Genomic DNA, 27,516 nt, shown 5'->3' on the forward strand with positions numbered 1-27,516 from the left:
CCTCTCCTCTCTCTTCTCTCCTTCTACTCTCCTCTCCTTTCCCTCTCCTCTCCTTCTCCTTCTCCTTCCTCCTCTCCTCTCCTCTCCTCTCCTCTCCTCTCCTCTCCTCTCCTCTCCTCTCCTCTCCTCTCCTCTCCTCTCCTCTCCGGGGCCTGGAGAGTCCAGAGGGCAACACCCAGTAGGGGGCATGCATAGAAACCCAAAAAGACAAGGCTTGAAGGCTGTGTTGATCCTCCACAGTTTCTTAGGCAAGGCAAGATCAACTGAAACAAAATGGCAATTGAGATTTACATAGTTTGGGAGACATAAGACCAGTCCTGGGTAGAGAAACAGCAGCAAAGGTCTAGCGACAGCAAACAGGGGTTGCCCCTGCTATGAGGAGTGAGAAGTGCGTGCTCCCAGAGTGACAGCAATGACTACAACAAAGGCACAATCACCATTTGTGTGACTTAGCTCTGTTCTGAGTGCACCATCCTCTTCAATCCTCTGGTGACTCTATGAAAATAATACAGTGCCCATGTTGACTGGAATCTAGATTTGAGTCTTGGCACTCTGAGCAGAAACTGCTCTCTGCACGCAGCTCCACACCTGGATTCTGACCAGATCCCCAGAAAAATCAAAACTAGAACAAGAGAGAAGAGGAAACTCAGTACCCAAGTCAGAAGGCTGAGGGCTGATACCTCAGTGCCAGCCTCCACAATGCCCCTTACTATTTGGGTTAGCAAGTAACTTCATTCACTCCCTCAGCCTCAGTTTCCTCCCCTGCTAGGTGGGGCTGTTAACAGAGTCCATCGCCTAAGCACAGCCCCACCACACTGTGAAACAGATGCCGGTGACTCGGAATGTCTGTCACACAGTAACCATCCCTTGAATCTTAGGGGCCACCGTGGCATGGACCCACCAGATTTGGTAGTGTTTCTTCTACTGGATCCTACTTCAGATTCTTTCTGGGCTAGGCAGGGCATAATTCAAACACTTAAAAGCTCTCCTGAATAACTCACCCAAAGAGCAGCAGACCCATTATTCTAGCCCAGAGCATATCCAACTTCAAAGACAAAAATGAAATCTCTTCAGACAAGAAATCTTCCTTCCCACAAGCCCAGAGTCCTGCAGCAGAATGAAGCCAGACTGACAAACTTAGAGCAAGTCATTTAGTCTGCTCAGACAGATACTCATTTTCCTCTTGCAGGAGACTGTGGGCAGGTCACTTTCCTCTCAGAACTCCAGTTTTCCAACTTGCACCGGGGCTAACCATTCTCACCCCTCAGGGATGAAGTGAAAACTAACCGCACATTAAATACTAATTAATACTTTTACAAATGTGGGCTCCATTCTAGAGCTACGTAAGTACCAGGCATCTTTAATGTCATCATTTCAGCTCCCATTGGTCTCTAACAGGATATGGTCATCTGGTCCTCTGAGGTGGATTTGCCATCCTCCCCCCACCTGAGACTCTGTTGTCCTTGAAGGTTTGGGCTTGAAAAGGGGTTTCATTAGTAACCGGATAATTCTGTGGGAGGCCCCCAGCAGTGGTTCCACCCCGCCGGGAGTAATTCTAGGAAGGTAATGTGAGCTGGAGAGACTGGAGACCCAGCCTCACATTTATTTACTCTGACAGCTAAATTGGTGAGCAAGGGGGAAATCAGATGAAAGCCATTTCAGAGTAAATACTAAATACAAAATTTAAACATTCAGGTTGTGACACACAGGGAGAGAGTAAATGGGAAGAGACAGAGGCAGCATACGCTGGTCCTGTCCAGGACCCTCTTCTCACCTTGTCACCTTGCTGGCCGTGTCCTGCGGAAGAAAGGAGCACAGAACGGGGTACAAACAGGATGACCCTCAGCCGGCACCTTATCTCTCTCAGTTACAGTGCCCTTGGTAAAATGTGTAAGTTGTTTGGATCAGATGTGATCTGGGAAGTGAGGGAGAGAACTTTGGACTCAGAGAGACATGAGGTCAAATCCGAGCCTGAACACTTCTTGGCTGCGCTAACGTGAGAAAACTGAACATCAGTTTCCTCATCTGTGGGAACATTATCATCAGCTTCAGAAGATGACATGAAATGATAGGTGTAGGTTCTTTATATCTCAAAGTATATTGCAATGTCTATAGGTATAGCTACCTCAGCCTCCCAGTTTGGACATACACTGAGCAAATTCAGGTTGACAGATAGTTATGAAGCTTTTACTCCATCCTAGATTCCAGCTAGGACCAGAAGAGACAGACAAAGCTGATCTGGTCTCTGCCACAAAGGACCCATAGTCTTACTGAGAGAGATAAGTTAGGCCGCAGTGTGATGTGATAAGTGTTACAAGGGATGCCTTGGGAGCAAGGAGCGGGGTGCTTAGCAAGGCCCCCAGGGAAGCACCAGTGGAGCACTATGGGAGGTACTGAAGGATACGTTGGTGTGAGGCAGGCAAGGGCTGAGGCAGGGGTGGAGCAGGGTGAAGACTGGGCCCAAACAGTGTGTACCAGGCTGTGTTTAGAAGAGGTGCCTGATGGCAGCTAAAGGGTGGGGTGACAAAACAGGAAGTCTGGGTCTATGAATGGGCAGCTCCACTGTCTCTGCAGATGTGCATAGCATGGAGTGGAGGGTTCTGGAAGTTTGAGATAATGCATAGTTCTGTTACACACTAGTTGTGGGCTCTACAGCAATGACAAACTCCATAAACCTGAGTTTCTTCATGGTAAAACAGGACTAACAGAAAACCCACTTAGGAGTGTTGGAATATTCCAGGAATTCATGATGCATCTTCAAGTTAAGAACTTGATTCTGGGCTGCAGAGATGACTCAGTGGGTTAAGGGACTTGTTGCCATGCCTGATGCCTGACATTCACATGGTGGAAGGAGAAAATGAAAACCTTCATGCTGTCCACTGATTGCCACACATGTGCCACGTCTCACATGTACCCCCACAAATACACATATGCAACATATAAATACACAGAGTAAATAAATACAATAGTAATAATAACAACAATAATAATAAACCTGTCTGGTAAGTACTTCCGCACCCAGAGCCATTATTATCACTCAGAATGCATAGGTACAAAGACACTAGGTCAGTGGAGTCCTCCAGGACTACCGGGCACCTCCTAGAGAATTCTTCTCCCACCATACTCTCTCAGTCAACCTGTTCTGCTCCATCATTTCAAATGTAAACATCACTCGCCTGGGATTGAGACCTGCATAACATGTTAAGGAATATCAGCTTCAAAATATAAACTGTGAGTAGCTACCGAGGACCTTTAAGCATGTAGATGACGGTCAAACTGGGGTTGTAGAGATGGCAGGCAGTTGATGTGGGGACAGATTTGAGGATGGGGTACTGAGCTACTGCAAGGGGGGGGGGTGATGAGGCAGCTGTGGGAACAAAGAGGATGGGTTTATTGTGTCTAATATGTATTACTACATACATACAACATGTCCATTTGTAAACTGGCTTTACATATTAAAGTTATGTACAACATTAGATGATAGAATTACGTATGTTGAATACTTGTGCAGAATCATACATTGTATACTTGTATATTATGATTCTTTAGATTCATATATTAAATATTTATACATATATTTTTATAAGTCTAGTGGCATCATATATAATTTTACTATATAGTGGAAAATGGCAAAGCTAACTCTGAGGTTTCTAATTTCTAAGGATTTTCTCTACAGGCTGGAGGACAGGCAAGGATGTTTAATAAGCTCAGTTTGGTCAGGTATGGGGACAGGGGTGTGTTCAGGAAGTAGTTCAGGAGGCTAGAGTTGGGAAGCTACTTCTGAGATGTCAGTATAGAGACAGACATGGAAGTCTTGGGAATTGCTGAGATATAAGAAGTGGTCTCGTCTGCTTTCTGGGAGGAACGTTCATTTTCCTTTTAATGGTGATCATTCCTAGATGACAAAGCAGATTGCATGGTGATAAATGCTGAGATAGGACTTGTGTTTCAAAGGCATAAAGGTAGTAACTGCTTTGGGTCACCATTTAAGAATTTATAGAAAGATCTGTTAGACAGGGGTGGGGTGGGTGAGCACTACTTAATCAGTCGGAATCTTGTGCAGCAGTGCAGTCAGAGTCGCGGCTGGAACTGGTTCTCTAGTTTTTAATATAGAGTCTCTCGTGGCTTGGGGGACAGCACTTTGGAGCAGACTACAAAACTTTCTTCTAGACATGTAGGTGCTTGGACAGAACTTCCTTCCACAGCAATTAAACGCCAAGGGCTCTCAGGTATTACTTGTTCCCTCCATCCCACCTCCTACCCCTGCCAACGCTCTTCTTAAATCCTTGGGTTAGCACAGGTGTTGGCTAAGAAATCTTGCCTCTCTCCCTGTATTAGGTCTCTCTTCTGCTCTTGCCTTTGTATGTGATGAGGCACTGGAATTAGACTTTATCATCCTTACTCTCCCTCACACGGCAGTCCAGGACTGTGGAATGTGTTTCCTTGCCTGGGAGGAGGGTAGGAAGAGCATTTCAAATAGTGGAGGTTTTAGAGAGAAAAAGGCTACTACCACTTTAATGTCATTTCTGCCTTAGGAAAGTCACAGGACACAGAAAAACCGTGTCATTGTGTATAATCAACAGTCCTAGTAAAAGTTGGACTGCAGGGGGTAGGAAAGACTGTATAACCTGGGATAGATTCTCATAGGTCTGACTTATTTTTAAATCCAAGATTCAAATCTCTCTCCTCTCCAGAGACCAGTAGGGAGAGTTTGCCTGAGAATGGATCCAACCAAGAGGAAACAGAGTCCAGAGACAGACTTCTAAATGTTTTTTTTTTTTCTTCGAGACAGGGTTTCTCTGTGGCTTTGGAGCCTGTCCTGGAACTAGCTCTGTAGACCAGGCTGATCTCGAACTCACAGAGATCCACCTGCCTCTGCCTCCCGAGTGCTGGGATTAAAGGTGTGCGCCACCATTGCCCGAGCAGACTTCTAAATGTTATCAACACTTGGGCTTTTCAATTACATGAGCCAATAAAATTCATACCACAAGGTGGTTGGAACATTGATTTTGTCACGTGAGCTGGAAGAGTTCTCACTGGGACTGGAAAATTAACTCAGGCACATCTAATGCCAGTGCTCATACAACTTGGTTTCCTCACTCGGACTATGAGGTTACAATCTTTTGCAGTATAGAGATACCAGGATGGACACAGACAATTCCCTATTCCAGAGGCAAGTAAGAAACTAGTAATAGGAGGCTGGAGAGATGGCTGCTCTCCCAAAAGGCCAGCACCATGGTTCCCAGTATCCACATGGCTGCTTACAGCTGTCTCTAACTCCAGTTCCAGGGGACTGGAACCCTCTTCTGGCTTCTGAGGGCTTGCATGCACATGGTACACACACATGCAGGCAAAACATCCATACAGATAATAGAGGGGGGAAGAGAAAACAGTGATACCAATTGCATATTGTTGTACCATTTGCTTTCTGTATTTCCTGTATTACGTGGATTCATGAAGACATCTGTGTCCTAACTAAAACTTCGTGGGACCCTGAAATTTGATTTTCATGCGCCACAAGAGTCTTTTGACTTTTTCCCTCAAGCGTCGCATTCACGGCTGCACAAAGAGAGGGAGCACGTGTCATTCTGTTGCTGAAGCAGTGCCTACCTGGGTAGATGTTTGTAGGCCCGACCTTTGTGGATTCTGCCTAAAGCTCTTCTATTGTGCTATGCATGCCTTACTATAACAAAGGGCATGAGGTAGGGTACTTTATAGCTAAATATGTTAATTTCAACTCACAGTTCTGAAGGTCAACCAGAGGTCAAGGGATTGCATCTAGTGGTGGCCTTATTGACAGGGTTTACATGCTAGATATAGAAGATGAGGCATTAGGAGTAAGCAAGTGTACATGCATCTATTGGCCTCTTCCCCTTCTTCCTTCTTCATCTTCCTCTTCTCATTGGGACAGAGTCTCATTATGTAGCTCTGGCTGGCCTGGACCTCATTATGTACCAGGCTGGGCTTGAAGTCACAGCCTAAGCGCTGGGATCAAAGGTGTGCACCACCATACTTGGCTCCACTGTCTAAACTCTTAATACTTTTCAGTGGGGGCTCAGCTTCACCACATGAACCCTTGACCACATCTATTAAATGTGTGATCCTGCCTAAGCTACATCATCTCTCTGGGGTTCCCTGCTTTCCACCTGGACAACAAAGGAATGAGGTGGGATGGTCTTACAAGTCTCTTCTCAAACAAACAGGATCCCGGTATCTTGATCAGCAAATTCATTGAGTGTGTTGCACGACAGGTACTGTCTTAAAAGTCTGGTGACACAACAGTGACAAAGTTCTTTCTTGCAGTCAACATTATATTTAAATAAAGAGACGGACATCAAATTATATAGAATGCTGGGTAGTGGTAAGTTCTATTTAGAAAATAAAAAAGCAAGAACTGGAAAGTGGCAGGGATTAATTTTAATGGGAGGCCAAGGACAGCTTCTTAATCACTTACACATGAGCCGAGAAACAACCAGAAGGGCCCATGAGCATCACAGGCAACAGAAGGTGCCAATAACCTCTCAGGGAGCTGCTCCCTTGCACCCAAAGGAACAGAGAGGTCACATGGCTGAGTGCAGTGATGACGGAAGAAGAGACCAAGTAGACAGGTAGATAAGCACAAGTCATTTTGGACCATATGGATCTTTGGATTTTATTCTAGATGTGATGGAAAGCCATTGAAAGTGACTTTTTTTTTTTTAAGTCTTAAACATCAATGGGGCACATGCTATCAATGGCTTTCTGGACTTCCTGACTTTCAAGCAGTTGAAACTACAGATACATGCTACTGTATATAGCGTAAGAATGAAATTTCAAAAGAAATTTTAACAGAGGCTTCTTGGGTCCGGTATCAAGATCAGTTAGCTCAGCTGCTTAAGGCCTGAGACATAAGTTCAAGGACTGCCTGGGTTACAGAGTGAGACCCCTTTTCAAAATGAAAAAAACACTAAAAGGGCTGGGTATGTAGCTCAAAAAGAGAACACTTATCTAGCGCATGCAAATTCCTGTGTTTAATACCTTTAGTACAAATCCTCTCTATGGGAGTAACTTTAGAAGCAGGAGATGATTAGCGAGGCATTGCAATAGCTATGACTTGACCAAGAACAGGGGGGCTGGGTGAGTAGTAGTCAGGTTCAAGATGTTTGGAAGATGGACCAAATAGGAGGAGGAGGAGGAGGAGGAGGAGGAGGAGGAAGAAGAGGAAGAAGAAGAAGAAGAAGAAGAAGAAGAAGAAGAAGAAGAAGAAGAAGAAGAAGAAGAAGAAGGAATCAAAGATAAATTTGCTGTGCTCAATTATTTCAGGAACACAATGATTGCACACAGGAATGTTTAAGTCTTAATTTACAAGGCAAGAATATCTTGCTCTTTTAGACATTAGTATAAAAACCAGAGGTGAATGTCCAGATTTGGAAGTTAGCTGCTCATCTTTACAAACAGAGACAGAGTTGTAGACTTCTTGGTTTTATCTATTTACAAGCTGCTCTGAGAAGCCTCTCCTCAGAGGATCCTTCCCCTAAGAACAGAGAGCCAATAGGTCAGGGTGATCTGTGTATCTGAGACAGGAGCTGAGGGGCCACGCTTCACACCACCCACCTTGGTATTTCCATCAAACACATCAAAACTACAAATAAGATGGTTTTGACAAAATAGCAAACCAGAGAATAATTTCAGACAACCTCTCCCCTCCTCCCCAAGTCAGGGTTTCTCTAGCACCAGCTGTCTTGGAACTCACTCTGTAGACCAGGCTGGCATCAAACTCAAAGCTCTGGCTGCCTCTACCTTCTGAGTGCTGGGATTAAAGGTGTGTGCCTCAACACCACCACCACCACCTGGCCCAGATAACCTCTTCATAGTACTCAGGTTAACACTTGTATTAGAAGCCTCTCATTAGACCCCTTTCAGCATATTTACAATTTATACATTCATTCTTTTAAAACTTCTACTTAGAGAGAGGAGTATACACGCAGGGACTCCAACCTTTTTCCTTCCAATCACCTGTGTCCTGAGACCACCTAGTCCCCTTCTTCATCTCTAACGGCAGAGCTAGACAGGCAAAAGGATGAAGCGACTGGGCCCGTGGAACCTTCTGGAGAGAAGGCATTTGAAAGTAGCACATCACCTGGATCTGCTGGCCAATGTGAGTGGATACAGTCTACCAGAGAGCTGTGACCCAGTACACAGACAAAGGATGATACAACCACATGGATACCGTCTTGCGTTTATTCACACAGAGGGGTAAGAATTGGTACAAATTATAGACATTGCTTAAATACAAATAAATAGTTCTAGTTTCTAAAGAAACAACTCTAGATAATCCTAAGTATGTTCTAGGTTCCTATTAAAAATAGAAGGCTACTAGCATCAAGTTCTACTCCACCACAACCCTTTGAGAACTTACGGATGCTATGGTGAATTCTACACTCTAACGAGCAGCCGGACAAATGGGAGCCAGAGTTCCCACTTCCCTGAATGAGCTCCTAAGTGGAAGGAGAGTTTCTTGCATCATAGATACACACAACTAATAAGTTCAGGAAATATTCAATATCTAAAGATAGCTAAAAAGACTGGCCTTGGGAAAAGTGGTAAGAATTCCTCTGAAGCAGTTCTGTGGACTCTGAAACCTTCGAGGTCAAGTCAAGTGTCTTAACCTCAGGGAGACTTGAGTTTCTACAATCCAAGTCATCCTGGTGGCACCTGCGGTGAGTGACAGTGATTTGCCCAGTGAAGAATGGTGCAGGTAATGAAACGGTCTGTCAGGTCTGGCACCAAAACACCACCACCGAGCTGAAGAAACACGCACCCAAGGCTGTCCATTTATGTATGTTTCTATACTACCAGATTCAGGATGTCCAAAGAGACAAAGATATCTGAGGAGAAGCATGCTGTCAGAATAAGGCTCATTTTAAAGCCATGCAGTCTTCCAAAATGACAGAACACATGTGGTTGTTATGGTCTTGGTGCCCGAGCACTGGCTGCTCTACCTCCTAATGCTCACTGACCTGCCCTCCTTAGCTGCACAAGGTCACTCAGCCGCTTTCCACAACCCCACCGGACTATTAGATAGTAATGTTGAAGAGTGACCAATATAGTAAACTTTAGGTTTTCAAAGAAATGTTTCTTTTCTACTTAGATTGGTTATGACATGATTCTTACTGGGACAACCTCATGATATAAAACAGTCTCATGTAGTGAGTGTATTAAAATCCAGGCTAGTAATAACATTCGGTATTATAGAAGGCAAGGTGATTCAGATTTAAAACCATGATTGCCAAAGAATAAAAGCTGGATTTCCAAATACTGTTGTGGTATAAAATGCTAAATTTGACTCTATATTGTGTTGACATAAACAATTTTAAGACATACACCACATTTTCCTAATTGAGATTTGGAAATAATAAGCATAATTCTTAAATAGATTACTGTAACATTCACTCAAGGGATCAGCTGCCTTTTTTTTGCCAAGAATTCTCTTTTTAGTCCAACTGAAGGATTTCCACAGTAAGTTCTCAAACAGTTCTGAAAATGACTGAAAATGCCTCTCACTTCCCACCCTCACCCTCATTTTTTGTTTATGTTGAACAGACCTTTATACATAAAAATGCCAAAAGTTTTTGGTGGATATTAATCAATTAGTTTCCTGATTTAAGTAACAACTTTGTATGCTTATTTTTCTCTCTGGCACACTGTGTTTCTGGAATTACAAATCCAAACAAAGCAGCCAATTGGAGCATCTCAGTGTTCAAATCAGTTTGGACACATTCCTATTTATTCTGGATGATGCTCAGTTCCACACAGTTCAGGGAAGACACATCCATATGAATACCGAACACGCTATGTGAGCAGCTCTAACATGTGACTGTGCTGTTGGCAGTATCATTCACATCTACAAGTACAATGGAGGAGGACTTCAAATGTGGAGCCCATTTGCTTTTGCTGCTCTGGAAAGTCGCCATCATCTCCGAGACTTCCAGGCTGTTCTGCAGTAAGGAGTAGTCCTTTTCTTGTCTGGTGGTTTAAAGTACGAATAAACAGGTGCTGCAGGGTACTCTGCATCAGGATTCTCTGCCATCATTTTCAGCTTCGCTTCAATGGCTTTTATCTTTGCAGTGACACTGGAAAAAGGAAGAGAGATCAGAATACACTTGGGTACATTCAGAAAATCCTCTCATCTTCTCCTTATATTGATGTGTATTAGGAAGTCATACAACATTAAACTATGAACATGAACCAAGAAAAAGTGCTGTGGAATGTCTTTATGTACACTGTGAATATGTGTTGCTCTCACTGGCTGATAAATAATTGCTTTAGCCTAATGCAAGGCAGGATAGATACAAGCAGGAAATCCAAGCAGAAGGGTGGAGTCTGGGAGACACTAGCCAGCCACCGAGGAAGGAAGACGTGTAGAAAATGAGGTTAACAAGCCATGAACCATGTGGCAAAGCACAGATTAAACGATATGGGTTAATTTAAATGTAAGAGCTAATTAATAATAAATCTAAGTTACCAGCCAAGCAGTTATAAGTAATATTGAATTAAGCCTCTGAACTGGCAGGCAGGAGATAAATCTCCGATTACAAAAAACAATAAAGCCTGAAAACCAATTTTTTTAAAAATAATATAAGCCTAGGCATAGTTTTGCATACTTCACATGGCCTTTTACACTTAGTCCTCAGACACAGACACCAGGTGGCATCTCAGTACTTGTCAGAAAGTAGACAAAGATAGGATCAACAATGATGTGAGAAGGTAGGTTATAGTTCTTATTTTGCTGATGCTACATGGCTAATGAGTGAGAGTTGAGATTTGTATACAAACTGACTCAGAACCCCATGTCACTAACTAACACACTAATTACTATACCTTTCCACCACCGAGTAGTAGCAGAAAGAAAAATTCTAGGAATATTATCCAATCTTTTTGTCTCTGTGTCTGTCTCTGTGTCTCTGTCTCTGTCTCTCTCTCTGTGTTTTGTCTGGCGCCCCCAAAGTCTAGAAAATTCCATAGAACTGGAGTTACAGATGGCTGTGAGCCACCATGTTGGTGCTGGGAATTGAACCCAGGTCTTCTGGAAAGTACAGTCAGTGCTCTTATCCTCTGAGCCACGTCTACAGCCCCGAGTTTCTTTATATTAACAAACATGTTACAGCGAGCCAGATACCCACCATGCTCTGGACTTTACTGCTTCTAATCTTTATAGAAACCCAAGAAAGGTTACACTCAGGACTTTATGGGATGAATTCAGAGGGACATAAACGTGCCCAGGAGTAACAAGGCTAACAAACTGCGGGGCTAGGACTCCACCTATAAGCCTTTGCTTTTTCCTCTCCACCAAAGAGGGAGCTGCACAACTCTACAGACAAGAGAAGATGAAGTGAGGGATACTGTACAAGCTGTGAGGTGTTCAGTTCTGACCGGGGTCACTGAAATCACTGGGGTAAAGTGCAAAGATGAAGTGAGGGGCACTGACGAGCTGTGAGGTGTTCAGTTCTGACTGGGGTAAAGTGCAAAGATGAAGTGAGGGGCACTGACGAGCTGTGAGGTGTTCAGTTCTGACTGGGGTAAAGTGCAAAGCACTCAGTAACGTGCTGCCTCATAGGTTCCCCATTTTCATTCTTGATTCTGTCAACGGTCTACAGCTAGTAAGAAAAATTTGTAAAGTGTGTCCACACGGTCTTCTAGAGACCCTCAAACGGCATACAGTGGTTGAACATTCTCACACATTTTCAGGGGTACAAATTAAAAAGCTAAGTCAACAAGAAGAGAACAAATGTGTGAGGTAAATTTCTCTGCATGCAGTTGTTCAAACATCACGTGAACCCACTAATAACGTGGTCTTTGCATCAGTAGAATTAGCCATATATTGCAATAAAATCCTAATGTGTTACTACACCAGGCTGGTAAACAAGCTGCAAGTGCAGAGGCTGAGACGTTAAAGCCATGTTCACTGTAACATGGAGACCACCAAGCATAAATTCAAAGATCAGTACAGCAGAACTATAAACATTTCCATGGAGATCATAATTTAGGGGTAGATGGCATAGGAGTATGCATTCTCAATGACAGTAAAGAAATCATGTTTATTTTCTATGTAATTAATTTCAATTCAAGTCCATCTCCTCCTCTTACAGTTTAGTGAGATGCTTTTAAGACTGTATGGCTCAGGGTATATCACATATAAGGAGGGCACGTTTCCTTCCAGTCCAGTGTTTTGTCCAAACAGGTATCACGGATTGTATACTCTTACAATAGATGGAGGGTAACTGTTGATTTCTGATCCCTGGGTATTGCTTCAGATACCTTCTTCCTTTCTCCTCAACAGGTTTTAGGACATATCTTCACAGTGTTAACCTGGGACCATTTTGAAGTAGTAATTCTAATTCTGTCACTACCAGCATGGTCTCAGTCATGATATTTTGCTTTTCTAAGCTTTAGTTTTCTCATATGTAAAGTGCTTTTTATGGCATTAAAGGATATATGCTAAATAAAGGATATAATAAAGTACTTATAAGCTCCTGCTTACAGAAGCTCAATAGATCTTGGGTATTGTTACTGTTATTGTTAAAATTTTCCCCTAAGCTACAGCGCAAAAGAAAAACAAAACAAAACAAAAACAACAAAACCCCCAACCACCACCACCACCACCACCACACACACACATACACACACTGCTTCTGCTCAACCACCCACTTAATTTCCCTTTTTCTACTCAACTCTTAGTGTCTCTGTTTTGAATTAACTCCAAAGAAGCAACTGACAATTCATACAAACCGGGACAAAACTACTAAAGTTGCTGTAAGGATACATAGAATTAAATGCTGCGAGCATAAGGGAAACCATAGACAGGGAGGAATTAGTATATGATAGAAAAGCCAGAGACTGAGGTCTGGTAAGAATGAGTGTTTTCAGGGTAAGCGTTGTGTCTGAGGTATCTCTGTAACCCCAACACCATGTTCAAGGCGTGGTACATGACAATTAAACCTGTTCTTTTATGAGGGAATGAATCCTATAAGTGGTGGCACATAATCATGGGGAGGGGGTGGGAAAAGAGGGAATATGTACCGAACACATCTCCCAACACAACACACCAGCAATTCTGTTCTAGAATAAGAGCCATTAGGCTGTAAGTGACAGTATGGAAGAAGGAAATGGTTGACTTGCTGAGTGACAGTCCTACAGATGTCATCTTACCTGAGGTTAGACTGAGTGGGTTCAGTGCTTGAGGATGGCTCAAGGCTGATGGGAAGGATCTTATCATTCTTGTTATGATCATATCTCTGAAAATGAGAAAAAGGGTAAATGACTTCACCTGGGCAGAAAGCATTCCAGACTCTAGTGCATGGTTATAACATACCAACCCTACTCAGTTTATCTCAGCATAGTTCCAGACAATCTTAGGCTTGTTTTATATTTAATTTTAATGCAAAAATCCTCATAGAGTTGGCCTAAAAGCAGTTTAGGAAAAGAAGTTGAGAAAAAGCTTTTGTCCTCTTTACTGGGAGAGGAAGAAGTTCCCAGCTAGGACTTCACTGTTTAAATTCACAGACGGCACAAATGCAAAGCAGGCCTACCCTCCTACACTCTGAAACTGCCAATATACTGCCTCTTACAATATTTGTTTTATTCAAAACACTTTAAAATTCTGGCAGATTTTGTAAAGTATTAAGCATAATATTCAACTCTTTTCTTAAAAAAAATATTTATTTATTTATTTATTTATTATGTATACAATGTTCTGTCTGTGTGTATGTCTGCAGGCCAGAAGAGGGCACCAGACCTCATTACAGATGGTTGTGAGCCACCATGTGGTTGCTGGGAATTGAACTCAGGACCTTTGGAAGAGCAGGCAATGCTCTTAACCACTGAGCCATCTCTCCAGCCCTCAATATTCAACTCTTAATAGGCCTGAGTGGAGAAGTAGTAACAGTGTTCAGTGGCGGATACAGAAAACATTCCATAGTAGAGGAGTTTAATTTGATGTCAGATAATTACATCCTTGTTGTGAAAAGTAAGCAATCAGGAGCCTCTGGCCAAAAAGGAGCCATGAGGTAGAGCTCTCACATGAGAGGCAGGGTGAAGAGTGATTTTTCCTGCTTGCCTTTTCAATGAAATGCAGGATACGAACACACCAGCCAGTTTGGCAGATAAGACTTGATTTTATTCTGAGTAAAAGCACTGGTAATTCTGTCTTAGATACCAAGTGTGCCCCATCATGACCCGAGATGCTTGCAGGCCTCACAGATTTAGGATCTGCTTTTCAGCAGAGAATTTCCATTCAAATGTTGGTTTACTGAGTCCTTATGGGAAGAGTGCTGGGAAGGGCAGCATGCCTCACGTTCATCTAGCTAAGAGCAGAGGCTGCAGCTCTGACAGCTGCGAATCTGTCTGCTGGCAGGTCCGTCCAGATCTACTGCAGTGGAGTTGTCTTGGGACTGCTCTAGTCCACATACTTCACCACGACCTCTGTGCCAGCTGGAAGAGAGTACCCGCCTTTTAAAAAAGAAAAAAGTGGACACAGCTTTTCTAGAACTTTTCCCCCAAGAGACAAACTCTAAGATGGTCAGGGAAGTGTGCCATTTCTCAAGGCCTAGAGACACCCTGCAGAGTCCCACAAACCCACACTACAGTAACTCTCCAGACCTCTGCAGCAGGGAGACTGCCATGCTTTAAGCACAGAGAGAAACTACCCATTTCTCAAGCATTTAGAGCAATAAACATATTCAAACTCTCCTTAGAGAGGTGAAGCTGGGAAGAGGCTATTAATGTCCACAGCAACTAATTTAAAAAAATAAATAATTTTCTTCCTGTCCACAGAACAATCCCCATTAAAAAAAAACAGGTTTGAGTGTACATATCAGCCACATGCAAAAATCAATCAAAAATCGGGATCTGTGGCCATGTGCAGACAATGAAGGAATCTGCTCCCTTCCTGAGGTTTTCCAAAGAAAATCGTACAAGACACCATAGCAGGAGAGCAAAGCATAGCTGCTCCAGACGATGTTTCTGATGTGAATGGAGAGGCGGGAGCTGTTCTTCAGAGACTTGGTTAGGATGTGGCAGGATGCTGTCTGTCTCCCTTAGACCTACCTTGACTTGAGCGTGGGCCCATCGTACCACCAGCTTCTTTGACAGTGCCAGCTTGCCATTAAGACACTGGATGGCTTGTTCTGCTTCCTGTCCAAGATAGGAACAATAGTCAGAAACTCAAATGCCTATTATCTTTAGTTATCTGTATTCTCACCAGGCTTTGATAAGTTGTAGTGGCTGGGTTTCTAACCAAATTGCTTTCGGTACTTAGCAAATGGCTTAAAATTTTTAGTGGCAAAACAACAACAGCATACGAATTTTTAAAAATTGAAACAATGGTCCAAATCCTCTGTCATGTGTTGGCATTTGTCAGCTGTAAGATACGGTCACTACTTGTTCCACAGGGGTGGTGTGAGTACTCAGACAGCATGAGTAGGGCACACAGAGCAGGAACCTTCGAGTGTTAGCTGACAGCACTGCCCAGCAGGTCAATCTTTCTACACACATGCTTTACAACAGACTACATTGCTGTAGAAATTAATTTTAAAGTTATGTTACTTTTGTTTATGCACTGGAACATTTGTTTAATGATGCAAAGATGTGTTTGATTAAATAAAATTCACCTGTGGTCCGGAGGCTGCGTCAGCAACTAGATGACAGGAAGTAGTAGGGAGGAGCCGGGTGGAGAAGGGTTTATAAGAAGGGGCCAGGAAAGGGGTGAGGACTCTTGGGAGACGCCAGGAGGAGAGCTAGCTGAGATGCTTGCTCTTCAGCTCTCTGGGAAGCAGGATTCTACCTCAACCTTTGAATCTGGAGTTCCTTAGCAGGGCAGAGATTTAGATAAGTTCTCTTAGTAGCTCTGAAAGAGTCAGTGCCTGAGGGAACAGAATTTCTTCAGGCTGCAGCTCTTGTGGCCTCGCTGCTGCTGCTGCTGCTGCTGCTGGCAGCAGAACTGCAGTTGCTAACTAGGATAGCTATAGTGTAAAGGCAGACAATTACAAAAGAGGACAACAATTGGCGCCCCATGTTGGGCACCAAAAGGTTGTTGTGACATTTTATTCTTTTGGCTTTTTGGGAGCCAACCATCCAGCTTCCAAATAAATCACACACAGAGGCTTATTCTTATTTATGAGTGCCCAGTCTTAGCTTGGCTTGTTTCTTGCCAGCTTTTAACCCAAATTAACCCAACTACCTTTTGCCTCTGAGTTTTTATTTTTCTCTATTTCTGTATACTTTTCTTGGCTCCTTTCTCTATGGCTTACTGTGTAGCTGGGTGTTTGGCCCCTGGTGTCCTCCTCCCCTTGTTCTCTTGTTGCCCCTCTTCGCTCTTGACTCTCCTTCTACTATTTGTACCCTCTGCCTGCCAGCCCCGGCCTGTCCTTGCTCCTGCTTTGCGACTGGCAGTTCATCTCTTTATTAGGACCACCAGGCGTTTTAAACAGGCACAGTAACACAGCTTCACATTAAACAAACGCACTGTAAATTAAAGTCACATGCCTGAAAATAATATTTTTCAACACTACATCAAGGACCTGTGCTCCTTTCGGGAGCTCTGGAGCCATATCCTGGACTACAGCCTCACAGATATGGGTATGAAAGAAATCAGTGTGGAGAAAGCAGGGGCCAGTCCCAAGAAACTGAGCAAGGTCCCTGTGGGAGACAATCCATACACCTAGTTTCCAGAGCACAAACTCCCCTGACCCTTTCCTGATCAGATACAGCTGTAACAAAGTTAAAATGAATTCTCAAAGCTGCAGAAAGTCATAAAGTCACTCTAGGTCACTTCCAGCAAACCTGGCCACTTCTCCATCCTGATCAAACTTCTCTGCCCCTTGGGTATCCATCAGGCATTCAACCCACCCCTAGTAGGGGTGAAGAGGCCCTTAAGGAAGACCCCAACAGCAGGGTGCACATATGTGAGCATGCCAAGCTGGCATCTCTAGGAAGTCTCCAGCACTCAGCAGCACACTATCGTGTTATTCGCTCCCCACTCTGTAACAGGCATTGGCTATTCACTGGCCATAGCAATGCTCCACTATAGCATACAGAGTGCTAGACAAGAAACATGTTCTTTTGTTTCACTTGGTGGCTTACAGTATCCGCAGTACCTTATCAGTTCTGAAGTATCAGCAGCAGTAGAGGCTAATAAGAGTTAAGTATTCTAAAGGACAATTGCCATCTCTGTACTTTGTTTCGACGTTTACAAATATAATACTAAATGCCAATCTTACTGTCCTACGTATACTTACATATGCTCACAGCCTCCCAACTTTGTAAGAGAACCTTTTTGTTTACCCCATATTTTTAGATGAAAATTGAGGCCAAAAGAGACATGCTCAAAGTTAATAATAGAAGCCACAGGAATATAAAGTGTGCTTTGTGACTACTAGTCCAGGGCTTTAATATGAACACGAGTCCCTAATATGACTTCTGATTTTAATAGTATGCAAGAATCCTCATCACTCTATCATTAAGGAAAAGCATTTAACAATGGTTATCATATGAGCATCTGTTAATTGCTTATAAAAGGGAGTGGACAATTAGACTAACAATGTATCATTTGTTGCCTTCAATACCTTCAAAACTTAGAGGACATAAATACTCAGCACTGGAGAGGACAGATGATGCTCTTGTGCAGTCTTAGCTCTCCCGTGCATCACACTGGTAGGCATTCTGGCAACTGTGTTTTTTTTTTTTTTCTTACTATGTAGCAGCCTGTCAGCTCTCAATCTTCTCACTTCAGTCTCCCAACTGCTAGAATTACAGGCATGTACAACTAGGCCCAGTTGTGGCAAGTACGTTAAGAAAAATTAAGCCTTTTTTTTTTTTTTTTTTTTTGAGACAGAACTTCTCTGCGTAGCCTTAGCTGTCCTGGAACTCACTCTATAGACCAGACTGGCCTCCAAATCAGAGATTCACCTGCCTGTGCCTGCTCCTAAGTGCTGGGACTAAAGGTGCGCATCACCATGCCTTTTGATGATGCCATTCATCGTATTTCCCTAAATGCAGTGAATGTACATAGTTACAGCTATAAAGACACCCACACCATAATATTTACCTAGCCAGTAACTGGTGGTGACTCATAAACTAATAACTGGGGATCATGAAGCATAAATCCATATAATACTATGTAATCACCAGAAATTATGACTTTGTTCTAAGACAGAGTCTCCGTATACAGCCATGACTGGGCTGGAACTTACTATATAGACCAGGCTGGCTTCAAACTTAAGAGACACCCACTTGTGCCTGCCTTTCAGGTGTGCACCATCACACCCAGCATCTGATGATTACTTTTTAATTGCACTCTTAGTTACATGTAAAATGTACTAATTTCATAGCCAGGCAGTGGTGGCGCACGCCTTTAATCCTAGCACTCAGGAGGCAGAGGCAGGTGGATATTGATGAGTTCAAGGCCAGCATGGTCTACAAAGTGAGTTCCAGGACAGGCAGAACTATACAGAGAAACCCTGTCTTGAAAGAGCAAATCAGAGCTGGAATAAATGGCTCAGCAGTTAGGATCACTGGCTGCTCTTCCAGAGGTCCTGAGTTCAGTTCCCAGCACCCACATGGCAGCTCCCAGCTGTCAGTAATGAGATGCCGGCACACACGCAGGCAATAGAACTGTGTGACAAATAAATAGATCTTTTAGAAAAAAGCAGAAAAAGAAAAACCAAACCAAGCAAACAATCAAACGAGTACAAGGTTTAGATACAGATCACTGCAGATCAATGTGTGCTATTGGCCAGTCACCTTACAGCTTGAGCCCAGAGGGAGGAAGCTTGTGCAAGTCGTACTACTTGAATTCACTGTGAGGCACAGAGAATAACCAGACAAGACTCCTGCCCATGAGGTCTGGTGGTCAAGAGATATAAATATGATTATGACAGAATGCAGACTGAGAGAGGGAGAGAGAGCTCAATTACCTGCTTAGTTTCAAAGTTAACAAAACAGTACCCTCGGGGCTGGCCCTCCAAAGCCCCCGACTTGTGGAAGAGGAAGTCAAATTGCTTCACCTTGCCAAACTTCTGGAGGAGCTTGAGGAGGTGGTATCTGTGGAGACAGAAGAGCCCATGAGTCCACTTCTGGAATGCTGCTGGCTGCTCAGCCTCAAATGTAGATAAAAGAGGGAGACAGTTCATCTCAGGCAAAAAAAATTCTCTGGTCACTGCCCTTGCTTTCCTGCAAACTGCTACATTATTTTATTTGGGAAACAAAATTGTTTGCATCCACTTGGGAACTAGAATTGTCATGCCTATGCGTCTGTCCAACACAAAATGCCAAATGAAGAAAACCACACCCAACAAAACAGCCGTCTGTCCACAAGCACCGTTTGTTTCTCTTTTGGAAAAAAGCTCAAAAATAGCATCGACTTATTTATTTTTAAATTTTTTGGCAATGAAATAGCATTTGTGAGTATCTGTAACTTCATCAGAAATACACATGCAAACACAACACACACATAACTTAAATCTAGCCTGTATTAAAAATAAACAAAGTTGAAAAACCATCCAAATTCACACAAACAAAACCCAGCCCTATAAAGCACCTCTCTTAATAGATACTGTAGTGATTCTGCTAGGACTCAAACACAGTTAGTGGCACTTCCACAAGGTTTTAGATGTGACTGGAAATGAGGACAATGTGGAAGCCAAATATGACTGAGGCTGGTCTCACCATGCAGGAGACACTGGCCAGCTCTCTGAATCAGCAAACCTCAGTTTCCGTAACACGGTATCTACCTACTCTGGGGTATGGTCAAATAAAAAACAGAGTCAAGGAAGGAATTTATTCCTGGCAGAGGTTTACCAAACTATCACTCGCCGTCCTGCTTACCCCTTTCTTGTATTCCCTGTTCTTACAACTCACTTGGTTCCTATAAGACTTTTGAGTTGTTCAAACAGATGTTCAAACCTTAGCAGGTTGCCGTGGCCGACCTCCATTCTGATTTCCTGTCATCCAATATAAGGTTGAGACAAACCAACAGCTCTCCCATTTCCTTTTCCTCTGGCCTTCCTCCTGGCACCTTCTAAGCTATTCAAATAGAGTCAAGGCTTTCTCTAAACAATGCTGTCCCCTTGATACTAAAAAGGTATCAGCCCACATGCTAAATCTGTTACTACTCGGAATTCTACCCCACAGGGAGTCAGTAAAGTCCTTTTGGGCACATTTATATTTATGCTGTTTGCTAGGAGAAAGTCACCAAGATTTGATTCTTGAGCAAGATCTCCTTTGGGAAGCAAAGACAGAAAATACTGCACTAAATCGGACACTATTGTGTATCAATAAGCCAATCCATTACAGTTAATCAGGAGTCTGTCACCACTGTAGAAAGATACAATACAGGTCTAGTACTGGGATAGGATGAAAGGCTACCAAGCCCCACTGAGGACAATAATCTGGTCCTTGGACTGGTTTTTGAAAAAGAAAACAACCACAACCCTGTACTTCATTATGATCTCCCATTAGGAGACCTTAATCACCCAGTGAGAATGCAGGACTCCCTGGGGGGAACTGGGAGACACCTTTAGTATAAACCTTTGTTCTTGATTATTTGAACAGGCTACAACAAGGCTGAGTCTTCTCCAAAGGCTTTAATTCATAGCCACACCTGCTCTTACTACACCCATTCAAACCTTCACACCATGCCAATGCCAATGGTGGGTCAAACCCATTTAAAACAAAACAAAACTGAAGGCTACTATGGCATAGCTATCTTTTCTAAATAGCAGGAAGGTAACGCAATTGGCATTTCCTAGGAAATGGATTTTAATTTACTCAGAAGAAAATGCCAACAGATTATACATTGTAAAGCTAACAAACACGTGCTGCCTGAGAAGTGTGACCTTAAGATTCCAGGAACATCTGCTGAGGTCTGTGTCTTTCAACTTCGCTAGGATTTCTTTTCTTGTTTGATAATTTCTTGAAATTATCGGAACACTGAAACAAAAGGACTGAAATGTTTACTATTTTGCTTCCTGGAGATGGGGACTGCAGGCTCTGATAGTGAAAAAAGCCTGAAGTCTCTTGCTTTCACATCTGCAAGTACTTTTATCTGTTGCTGGAGTACGGAGTTAAGCCCTCATCAGGGGCTTGCTTCCCTTAATGAAATGTACACCCTGCTGCCTTCAGGAGAGAAATAAGTATAGGCATCCCACACATTCTTCTGTCACCCAATCAGCGCTTTCTTCTTCTAGTGAGTCATTAAAATAGCCATCCTGCCTTGTGGCACAGAAGCGATCACCTATGCAAATGTTAAACAAATACCTACTATGTGCCAAGGACCAATTAGGCATTGGGACCTCTAGATGAATAAAAGTGCCTTCCAGGTCCTCAATGCTGGTTATAGGAGAACAACGCATACACAACTGTGAGCAGTGCACATTTTCATAAAGAGCACGCATGTGTGCCTGCACGTGTACACACACAAAGGGAAGAGTAGGAGAGCTTGATACAGGGGATCCGAATGCAACTTCAGTGTGAGTGAACACCATGCGAAGAGAAAGGTGACGTTTGATGATGTAGTGAATGAGAGTAGAGAGTAGGACAGGCCGTAATGGACGTGTATTCAGTAGGGACAGGTTGTAATGGGTGTGTATTCAGGGGACTTAGGAAGCAGAGAGCCAATGAAATGACCCTTAGGATTTTTTTTTTTTTTTAGTATATAAAGTTTTTAGAGAAAATTTTCTCTATGTTTATAAACATTACTCTGACGAGAATCTTCTTGTGCTGTGCCATATATCTTACTAAATGCTTTATTGTCTCAGATTTAAGTAAGCAAACAATAAATGCCATTCACTCACGTCATAGACCATGAAGGAAGAGTATGAAGCGGGCTGAGAGAGACAAGGCAGACTTCCTGCTGTCACAGGCTCATGCATCTACTCCCAGTGAATTCTGGTTTACCCAGTCAGGGAAAGTCAGCATCTGAAGGACACATTCACCTCTTGGCTTTTAAGTTTACTCAAACTACTCCATGGCCAGTGGGTGGCCATGACAGAATGCATTATGCAAACAGCTTTTAAAAAAACTACCACTGGGGCTGGAAAGATGGCCCAGTGGTTAAAAACATGGGATGCTCTTCCAGAGGTCCAGCATCCGCATGGTGGCTCACAAACATCTGTAACTGCAGTTCCTCCAGGAGTATCATGCTCCTCTGGTCTCTGCAGGCACTAGGCATCAGACGCAAGTGCAGCTAAACACTGCATGTATAAAATAGTAAGAACGAAAAAGTAACCCTGCCACTGTATAAGATAACCTGTAACTATTCCTGCCAGTATACATGCTGTGTTTCCTAAAAAGAAGTAAGAGACCATTTAAGGAGAGACATTCAAATCATCTTCTGGAAGGGATTAGGAAAGAAGTGTTAAGAAGCTGGGATACAGGCACAGAGAAGAGCATTAAGGGTCTGGTGTAGAGGAAACACCAGGAAGTGGCAGCAGCCTTTGGTTGGGAAAGCTTAATTAGGAAAACCGGAAGACATCCTGCAAACTCCCTTGTGAGTCGTTAGAAGGTTAGAGATTTGGATTCAACTGACAACACAAGTACCACGTGTTCATATTCCTTCAAAGCCAGGGAGTGAATATACATTAATTATTTAGCTAGGTTCACTGTTTTCTACCCTTTGAGCAGCAGAACCTAAAAGTCCATGCATTTGAGCAACTTAAAGGAAATAATGTTTCCATGAGATCCATGAAATTTAGCAAAGCAACTCTAAGCTTTTGTGTGAACCATAAGCTTTGATGGACAGCTATGTTTTTAAAAATAAATTATATAACAAATCAGTTTGTTTAAGACAAATCATCAAGGTAAGGAAGTCATAGAAGGAAACAGAGAAAATGGTTTGGCAATACAGAAATGTGGATACTACAGGTAGAACACAACATTTCTAGCCATCAAGGCCTGACCTACACTTGGCTTCTAATGTTCACCTTTGACTGAAGTATCAGTGGGAAGGTCTTAATCCAGTGTTCCTCTTAAAGATGTAACTCAGGACTACATTCACACACTTACTATGCCACTGACCCAGAGGCAGGTGCCCTTGTGAACCCTCTGATGGACAGTAGAACACAATCAGCACCAGAACCTCATCACCTGGAACTACAGCCAACACAATCAGCACTGTTTCCACACTTTAGATTTCCATTCAGACACGGAGAGGTAGGAATGGTAACCACTCTGGAGGGCACCCCTCAGAGCCTGGGTTTTAGATGACGGAAAGATTTAGATGAACATTAATTAATGAACATTTAATTAATTAATTAAAGATATTAACTGAGAACTTGTGCTGATTCACACATCCGTCCCCAATGTCATAAGAGAGGATGTTAAATACAACCCACATTCCAGGGTTCCCATGACCACAAGAACGTGACGTATCTTTAATATCTCTGTAACTTATATGGACACAATAATATTTGCACCTATATGATCTGAGTTTTCATAGGTTTAGGAGCTAGCCTTGGTGTTGTAATATAAAATCACATCTCTCCCTCTTTCCTACTCCCCTCCTTAAACACACCTCACCCCAGACTCAATCAGCGGGTTCCCTCTCTCCGTACTCTGTTTAGTCCCACTCTCGGAGTCATTCCAGGACTGCTGATTTACTTCATGCTTGCTTCAAGTCAGCCTACTTACCCAACCAGCAAAACAAGTGATGGAAAGAAAAACCTATTAGTTCCTGCCAAGATATTCCTTTTTACTATAATGGCTCTGATGGAAAGACTGGGAGTCAGGACTATTGTATTCAATTAGTAATGTGATCTTGGGCAAAGTAATTCTGCCTCTTAGACCCTCATCACCTTTATTGTAGGGAAAGAGGGATGTTATCAGAGGTCCCCAAGTGATCTCAACCCAGGGAGCTCACATAGGGATTGCCAAAAGAAGAGTGGAGGTTTTCAAAAGGCTTTGAGTGCCTCTTTTCCCTTCTTGGTGAAAACAGCTCTGGAGTCTTATTTCACACATGGCTTCTTTTAGATTTTGTTTAAGCTGCTCAGCACAGTGCTGTGCATACAACAGGCACTCCATTCATTAAATGAATGAGTGAACACCAAAGGGGTGAGGGTGATCTCTAAGATCCCTTCCCACTCTTGCTTTCTGTGGTTGCTTACAGCAGTCAGTCAAAGGGGGCCCAAATGCCTATTTGCAAAGATCCCCAAACTACTTCTTGTTCCTCCATTCTGGGAGACAAAATATGCCTCAGGTTGATCTAGAACAATTCCTCTTAACCACTGGGTACATAGTCAAACAGTTGGAAAAGAATCCTATTCTTTGCAGAGTTAAAAGGAAGAGGCTTACACGTGAAGAAAACCAAAGTTATGTCCTCACAGTTGTGGAGTGCAAATGTATGAAAAATGGGAACAGTCTAAAGGCAGCATAATGTCCCTATCAAAGAAATCTAAAAGCAAATGAAGGGCTCATGCACAGCACTGCTCCGAAAATTCTCCCGAACATCTGCAGCAGGCACTGCACCTCTGCACATCACCAACTAAGTGATCTGGACTTACTCTGTGATTTTGGGGTCCAGGTTGCCGATCCATAATCGGTGTCCTTCCTGTAGAGAGCCCTCTGAAAGGATGGACGCGTTCTCCAGGGGAAGGGTTTTGGTTTCTGCTTCCATCAATCTCTATGAAATACTAAAGGCAATGTGAGCACTCAGGGAGAAAAGTGGAGTCATCCTGTGTGAACATCAGACATCACATGCAATTTCTCCAAGGATGGCGAACTCTGGGCAGTTCTCAAAGGCCTGCTGTTCCCAACTGAGGACTTGGACCAGCTCCCTTGGGACAGCCTTTCTGGCAGCCAGAACTGCCATGCAGAATAAAAAGTTATGGTTGTGTGGAGAGTTTTGAGGTTTCCTGAGGCTCTATCACTAGATGATACTCCAGAAGAGAAGAGGCAAGTACCAAGTAGATAGTCTTGATGGTGTTGAAGGGAACGGAGAGGGAAGAACAGCTTATGTTCCTGTTCCTCTTGGAGCAGTTTTGCCAAAGGAGGAGGAGGCACAGGAAATGTGAGCACAAGTCCTGGAGTTAGGGCTGAATATGAAAGCAGGTTGTGTGACTTACTTAATTCTCGGAATTTTATAGGCCTCAATTTCCTCAAATGTAAAATTAGAGGCAATAGTTTTCACTTTATAGGGTTGTTGTAAAGATTACATCATTAAAAAAAATCACCAAACAATGCGCTTAACAATTGTAAGTAGTCAATATATATTAGCTATTGATCACAAAGTTTACTGCTTTGGTAGAAACAAGAGACAATCTCCTTAGTTATTACAGATGACAGACAGTTCACTGCACTTCCAGCAGATCACTTAACTACTCTTTGCCTTAGTCCCTTTGTAAGGACAGTAACTCATAAAGGAATGTAGCTCTGCCAAGTGATACTCCCAAGGATTTTAGAACCACAATTCCAAGAAGTATTCAAGACCAATAATTATTATTGTCTTAATTCTTGAAGTGTCCCATCTCACAGAGCAGGAGAATGACAGCTGTGACAGAGGCAGTGATGGAAAGAACAGAGAGCCTGGTGCCAGAAGACCCGACCTTAAATTGTTCCAGTTCCACTGAAGTTATTTTTCTGGGTGCCTCAGTTTTCTCATTCTAATTATTTACTCTATTATCCTGGGGTGGGGGTGGGCATGCACATATCATTTAGCATAGGTAGAGGTCAGAAGACAACTTTCAAAAGTTGGTTCTCTCCTTCCCTCCGCTTTTGCTTGGGTCCTAGGGAAGGAACTCAGGTTGTCAGGCATCTATGGGAAGCTCACGCACCAGCTAACCCATCTTGCTGGCCCAGTTTCTTCATGTTTTAATATAAACTTTAAGAGGCTGGAGAGCCGGGCGGTGGTGGCGCACGCCTTTAATCCCAGCACTCGGGAGGCAGAGGCAGGCGGATCTCTGTGAGTTCGAGGCCAGCCTGGTCTACAGAGCTAGTTCCAGGACAGGAACCAAAAGCTACGGAGAAACCCTGTCTCGAAAAATCAAAAAAAAAAAAAGAGGCTGGAGAAATGGCTCAGCAGTTAAGAGTACATATTGCTCTTGCAGAAGACTGAGGACTTCAGTTCCCAGCACCCACTTGGTGGCTCACAGTCATTTCTAATGTCACTTCCAGAAGATGAGATGCCTTCGTCTGACTTCTGCAGTCACTGTATACATGTGGTGCACATACATAGATGCAGGCAAAAGACTCATGCACATACAGTAGATAAATCTACCAGACTTCAGACCTCTTTGCTAGAAAAAAGCCATGTGACTTCTATATCTAGAAGTGCCTCAGCTCAGCCCTGTAGGAAACTGTCCCCGTCCTCAGAATGCTTATATTTAAAAGGGGAGCAGAACTAAATTTTTAACAAAGCAAAAGATTGAAGTAATTAAAGACAGATACTGTAAACAGTGAGAAGGGTCAAGAGACTTAGGGTTGCACTACTTTAGAGTGAGTGGAGTTAGATTTAAAAGCTAGAACTTCTGAGTTCTCAGGTCTAAAAGCAACAGTAACACCAAAAGATACTTAATGCCAAAGATGCCATGTTTCAATTGGAAGAATACAAGACTCGGAACTAGAGAGATCTGGATTCAAAATTGACCTTCCCAATTACTGTGCCTTTAGTATGCAACAGTATCTCCCTCACTTCCTCTGTCTCTGCCACTCCCCTTCCCATATAATGTGAATACAACGTATTATTTACATTTTGCTTGTGTCTCATACAGCGCAGGGCCTTGCCAGCCTTGATAATGGTTCTATGACCAGCAGGTAGTGAGTGCACTGCCTGGCTTAGAGTTGGTACTGTTTTCTTAGAGAATGAAGGAAACATCATCAGTTATCTTCCAAAATGGGGGAAATTATTCCTATATCACGTAGCTATTTTAAATAAGAATATGCATGTGACAGCTCACTCGTGGAATTTTGAAAACCAGTGACATCTAATAAGGTAGTATGAAACTATCAGATCTTTGGGGGTTTGCAATGGCGACAACTCCTTAGAGTAACAGTTCATAAAAAGCCTCTCCAGATCTCTCCCAGTTCAGTTGTATCAACACTAGAAGCCAGGAGGGGAAATGGGTCGTTTATTCCTACACGCTAACAGCAGGGTCAGGCCAGGAACCAGGGTTTCCCGACTCGAGGCTCCGAAAGGTCACTAATGGGATTGTTATTTCCGGGCGAGGAACAGGACAATCCGGGGCGGGGCCTAGAAGCCCGCAGGTGAGGGCAATCTCCACCAACGTCCCTGCCGCCAGCTTGGCGTTGAGCTTCGGGTACTCACCTGCTAGTCTCGGAGCTGTGCCCTCAGCTCATGCCCCGAGAGCAGCTTCCGACGCCGGGGTCCGAGCGAGGGACGCGAGGACACGGCAGCTGAAACCCCGATTGCCTCTCGGCCGCCCGTGACGCGCTACGTCTGCGCCGCCGCGCCTCCCGTGACGTCACGACGTCCGCGCCGCCTCTGTCGCGCGTGGTTCTGTATAATCCAGGCTGTAGCTGGTGAGTGGCCTC

The 27,516-nt window shown here is 43.4% G+C and overlaps 2 protein-coding genes across 4 annotated transcripts in view; one reads left to right on the forward strand and one right to left on the reverse strand.

Moving 5' to 3' along the window:
• Positions 1-8,206: 8,206 nt before the first annotated feature.
• Rbm18 (RNA binding motif protein 18) lies at positions 8,207-27,425 on the reverse strand. Of its 2 annotated transcripts, none has more exons than XM_041674562.1 (6): positions 27,290-27,425; positions 24,531-24,659; positions 18,951-19,077; positions 15,085-15,171; positions 13,189-13,274; positions 8,207-10,112 (listed from the first exon to the last, which is right to left on the reverse strand). In XM_041674562.1, exons 2-6 carry the CDS (start codon positions 24,641-24,643, stop codon positions 9,953-9,955), a joined length of 573 nt encoding a protein of 190 aa, XP_041530496.1. In that variant the 5' UTR covers positions 24,644-24,659; positions 27,290-27,425; the 3' UTR covers positions 8,207-9,952. The 2 variants fall into 2 exon arrangements, with proteins under 2 accessions (XP_041530496.1, XP_041530497.1); XM_041674563.1 differs by having other exon boundaries at positions 24,531-24,649; positions 27,290-27,414.
• Positions 27,385-27,516, forward strand: part of Mrrf (mitochondrial ribosome recycling factor) — a 59,885-nt gene continuing 59,753 nt past the window's right edge. The window contains exon 1 of one of the 2 annotated variants that reach the window (XM_041674560.1): positions 27,385-27,504. The gene's annotated coding sequence lies outside the window, so the exon portion shown is untranslated. The remainder of the gene's footprint in view (positions 27,505-27,516) is intronic. The other variant, XM_041674561.1, reaches the window with a different exon arrangement.

Source organism: Microtus oregoni, unplaced genomic scaffold, assembly GCF_018167655.1.
Source record: "Microtus oregoni isolate MIOR12 unplaced genomic scaffold, Mior012 000025F_ref0000491, whole genome shotgun sequence".
In the NCBI taxonomy this organism is placed as follows: Eukaryota; Metazoa; Chordata; class Mammalia; order Rodentia; family Cricetidae; genus Microtus; species Microtus oregoni.

Coding starts and splice junctions, on each gene's coding strand:
- Rbm18 (XM_041674562.1), bottom strand. CDS start 24,643: ATGGAAGCAGAAACCAAAACCCTTCCCCTGGAGAACGCGTCCATCCTT. Junction 13,275..15,084: donor GGGCCCACGCTCAAGTCAAG/GTAGGTCTAAGG, acceptor TCTCATTTTCAG/AGATATGATCATAACAAGAA. Junction 10,113..13,188: donor CCCACTCAGTCTAACCTCAG/GTAAGATGACAT, acceptor TCCTTTTTCCAG/TGTCACTGCAAAGATAAAAG.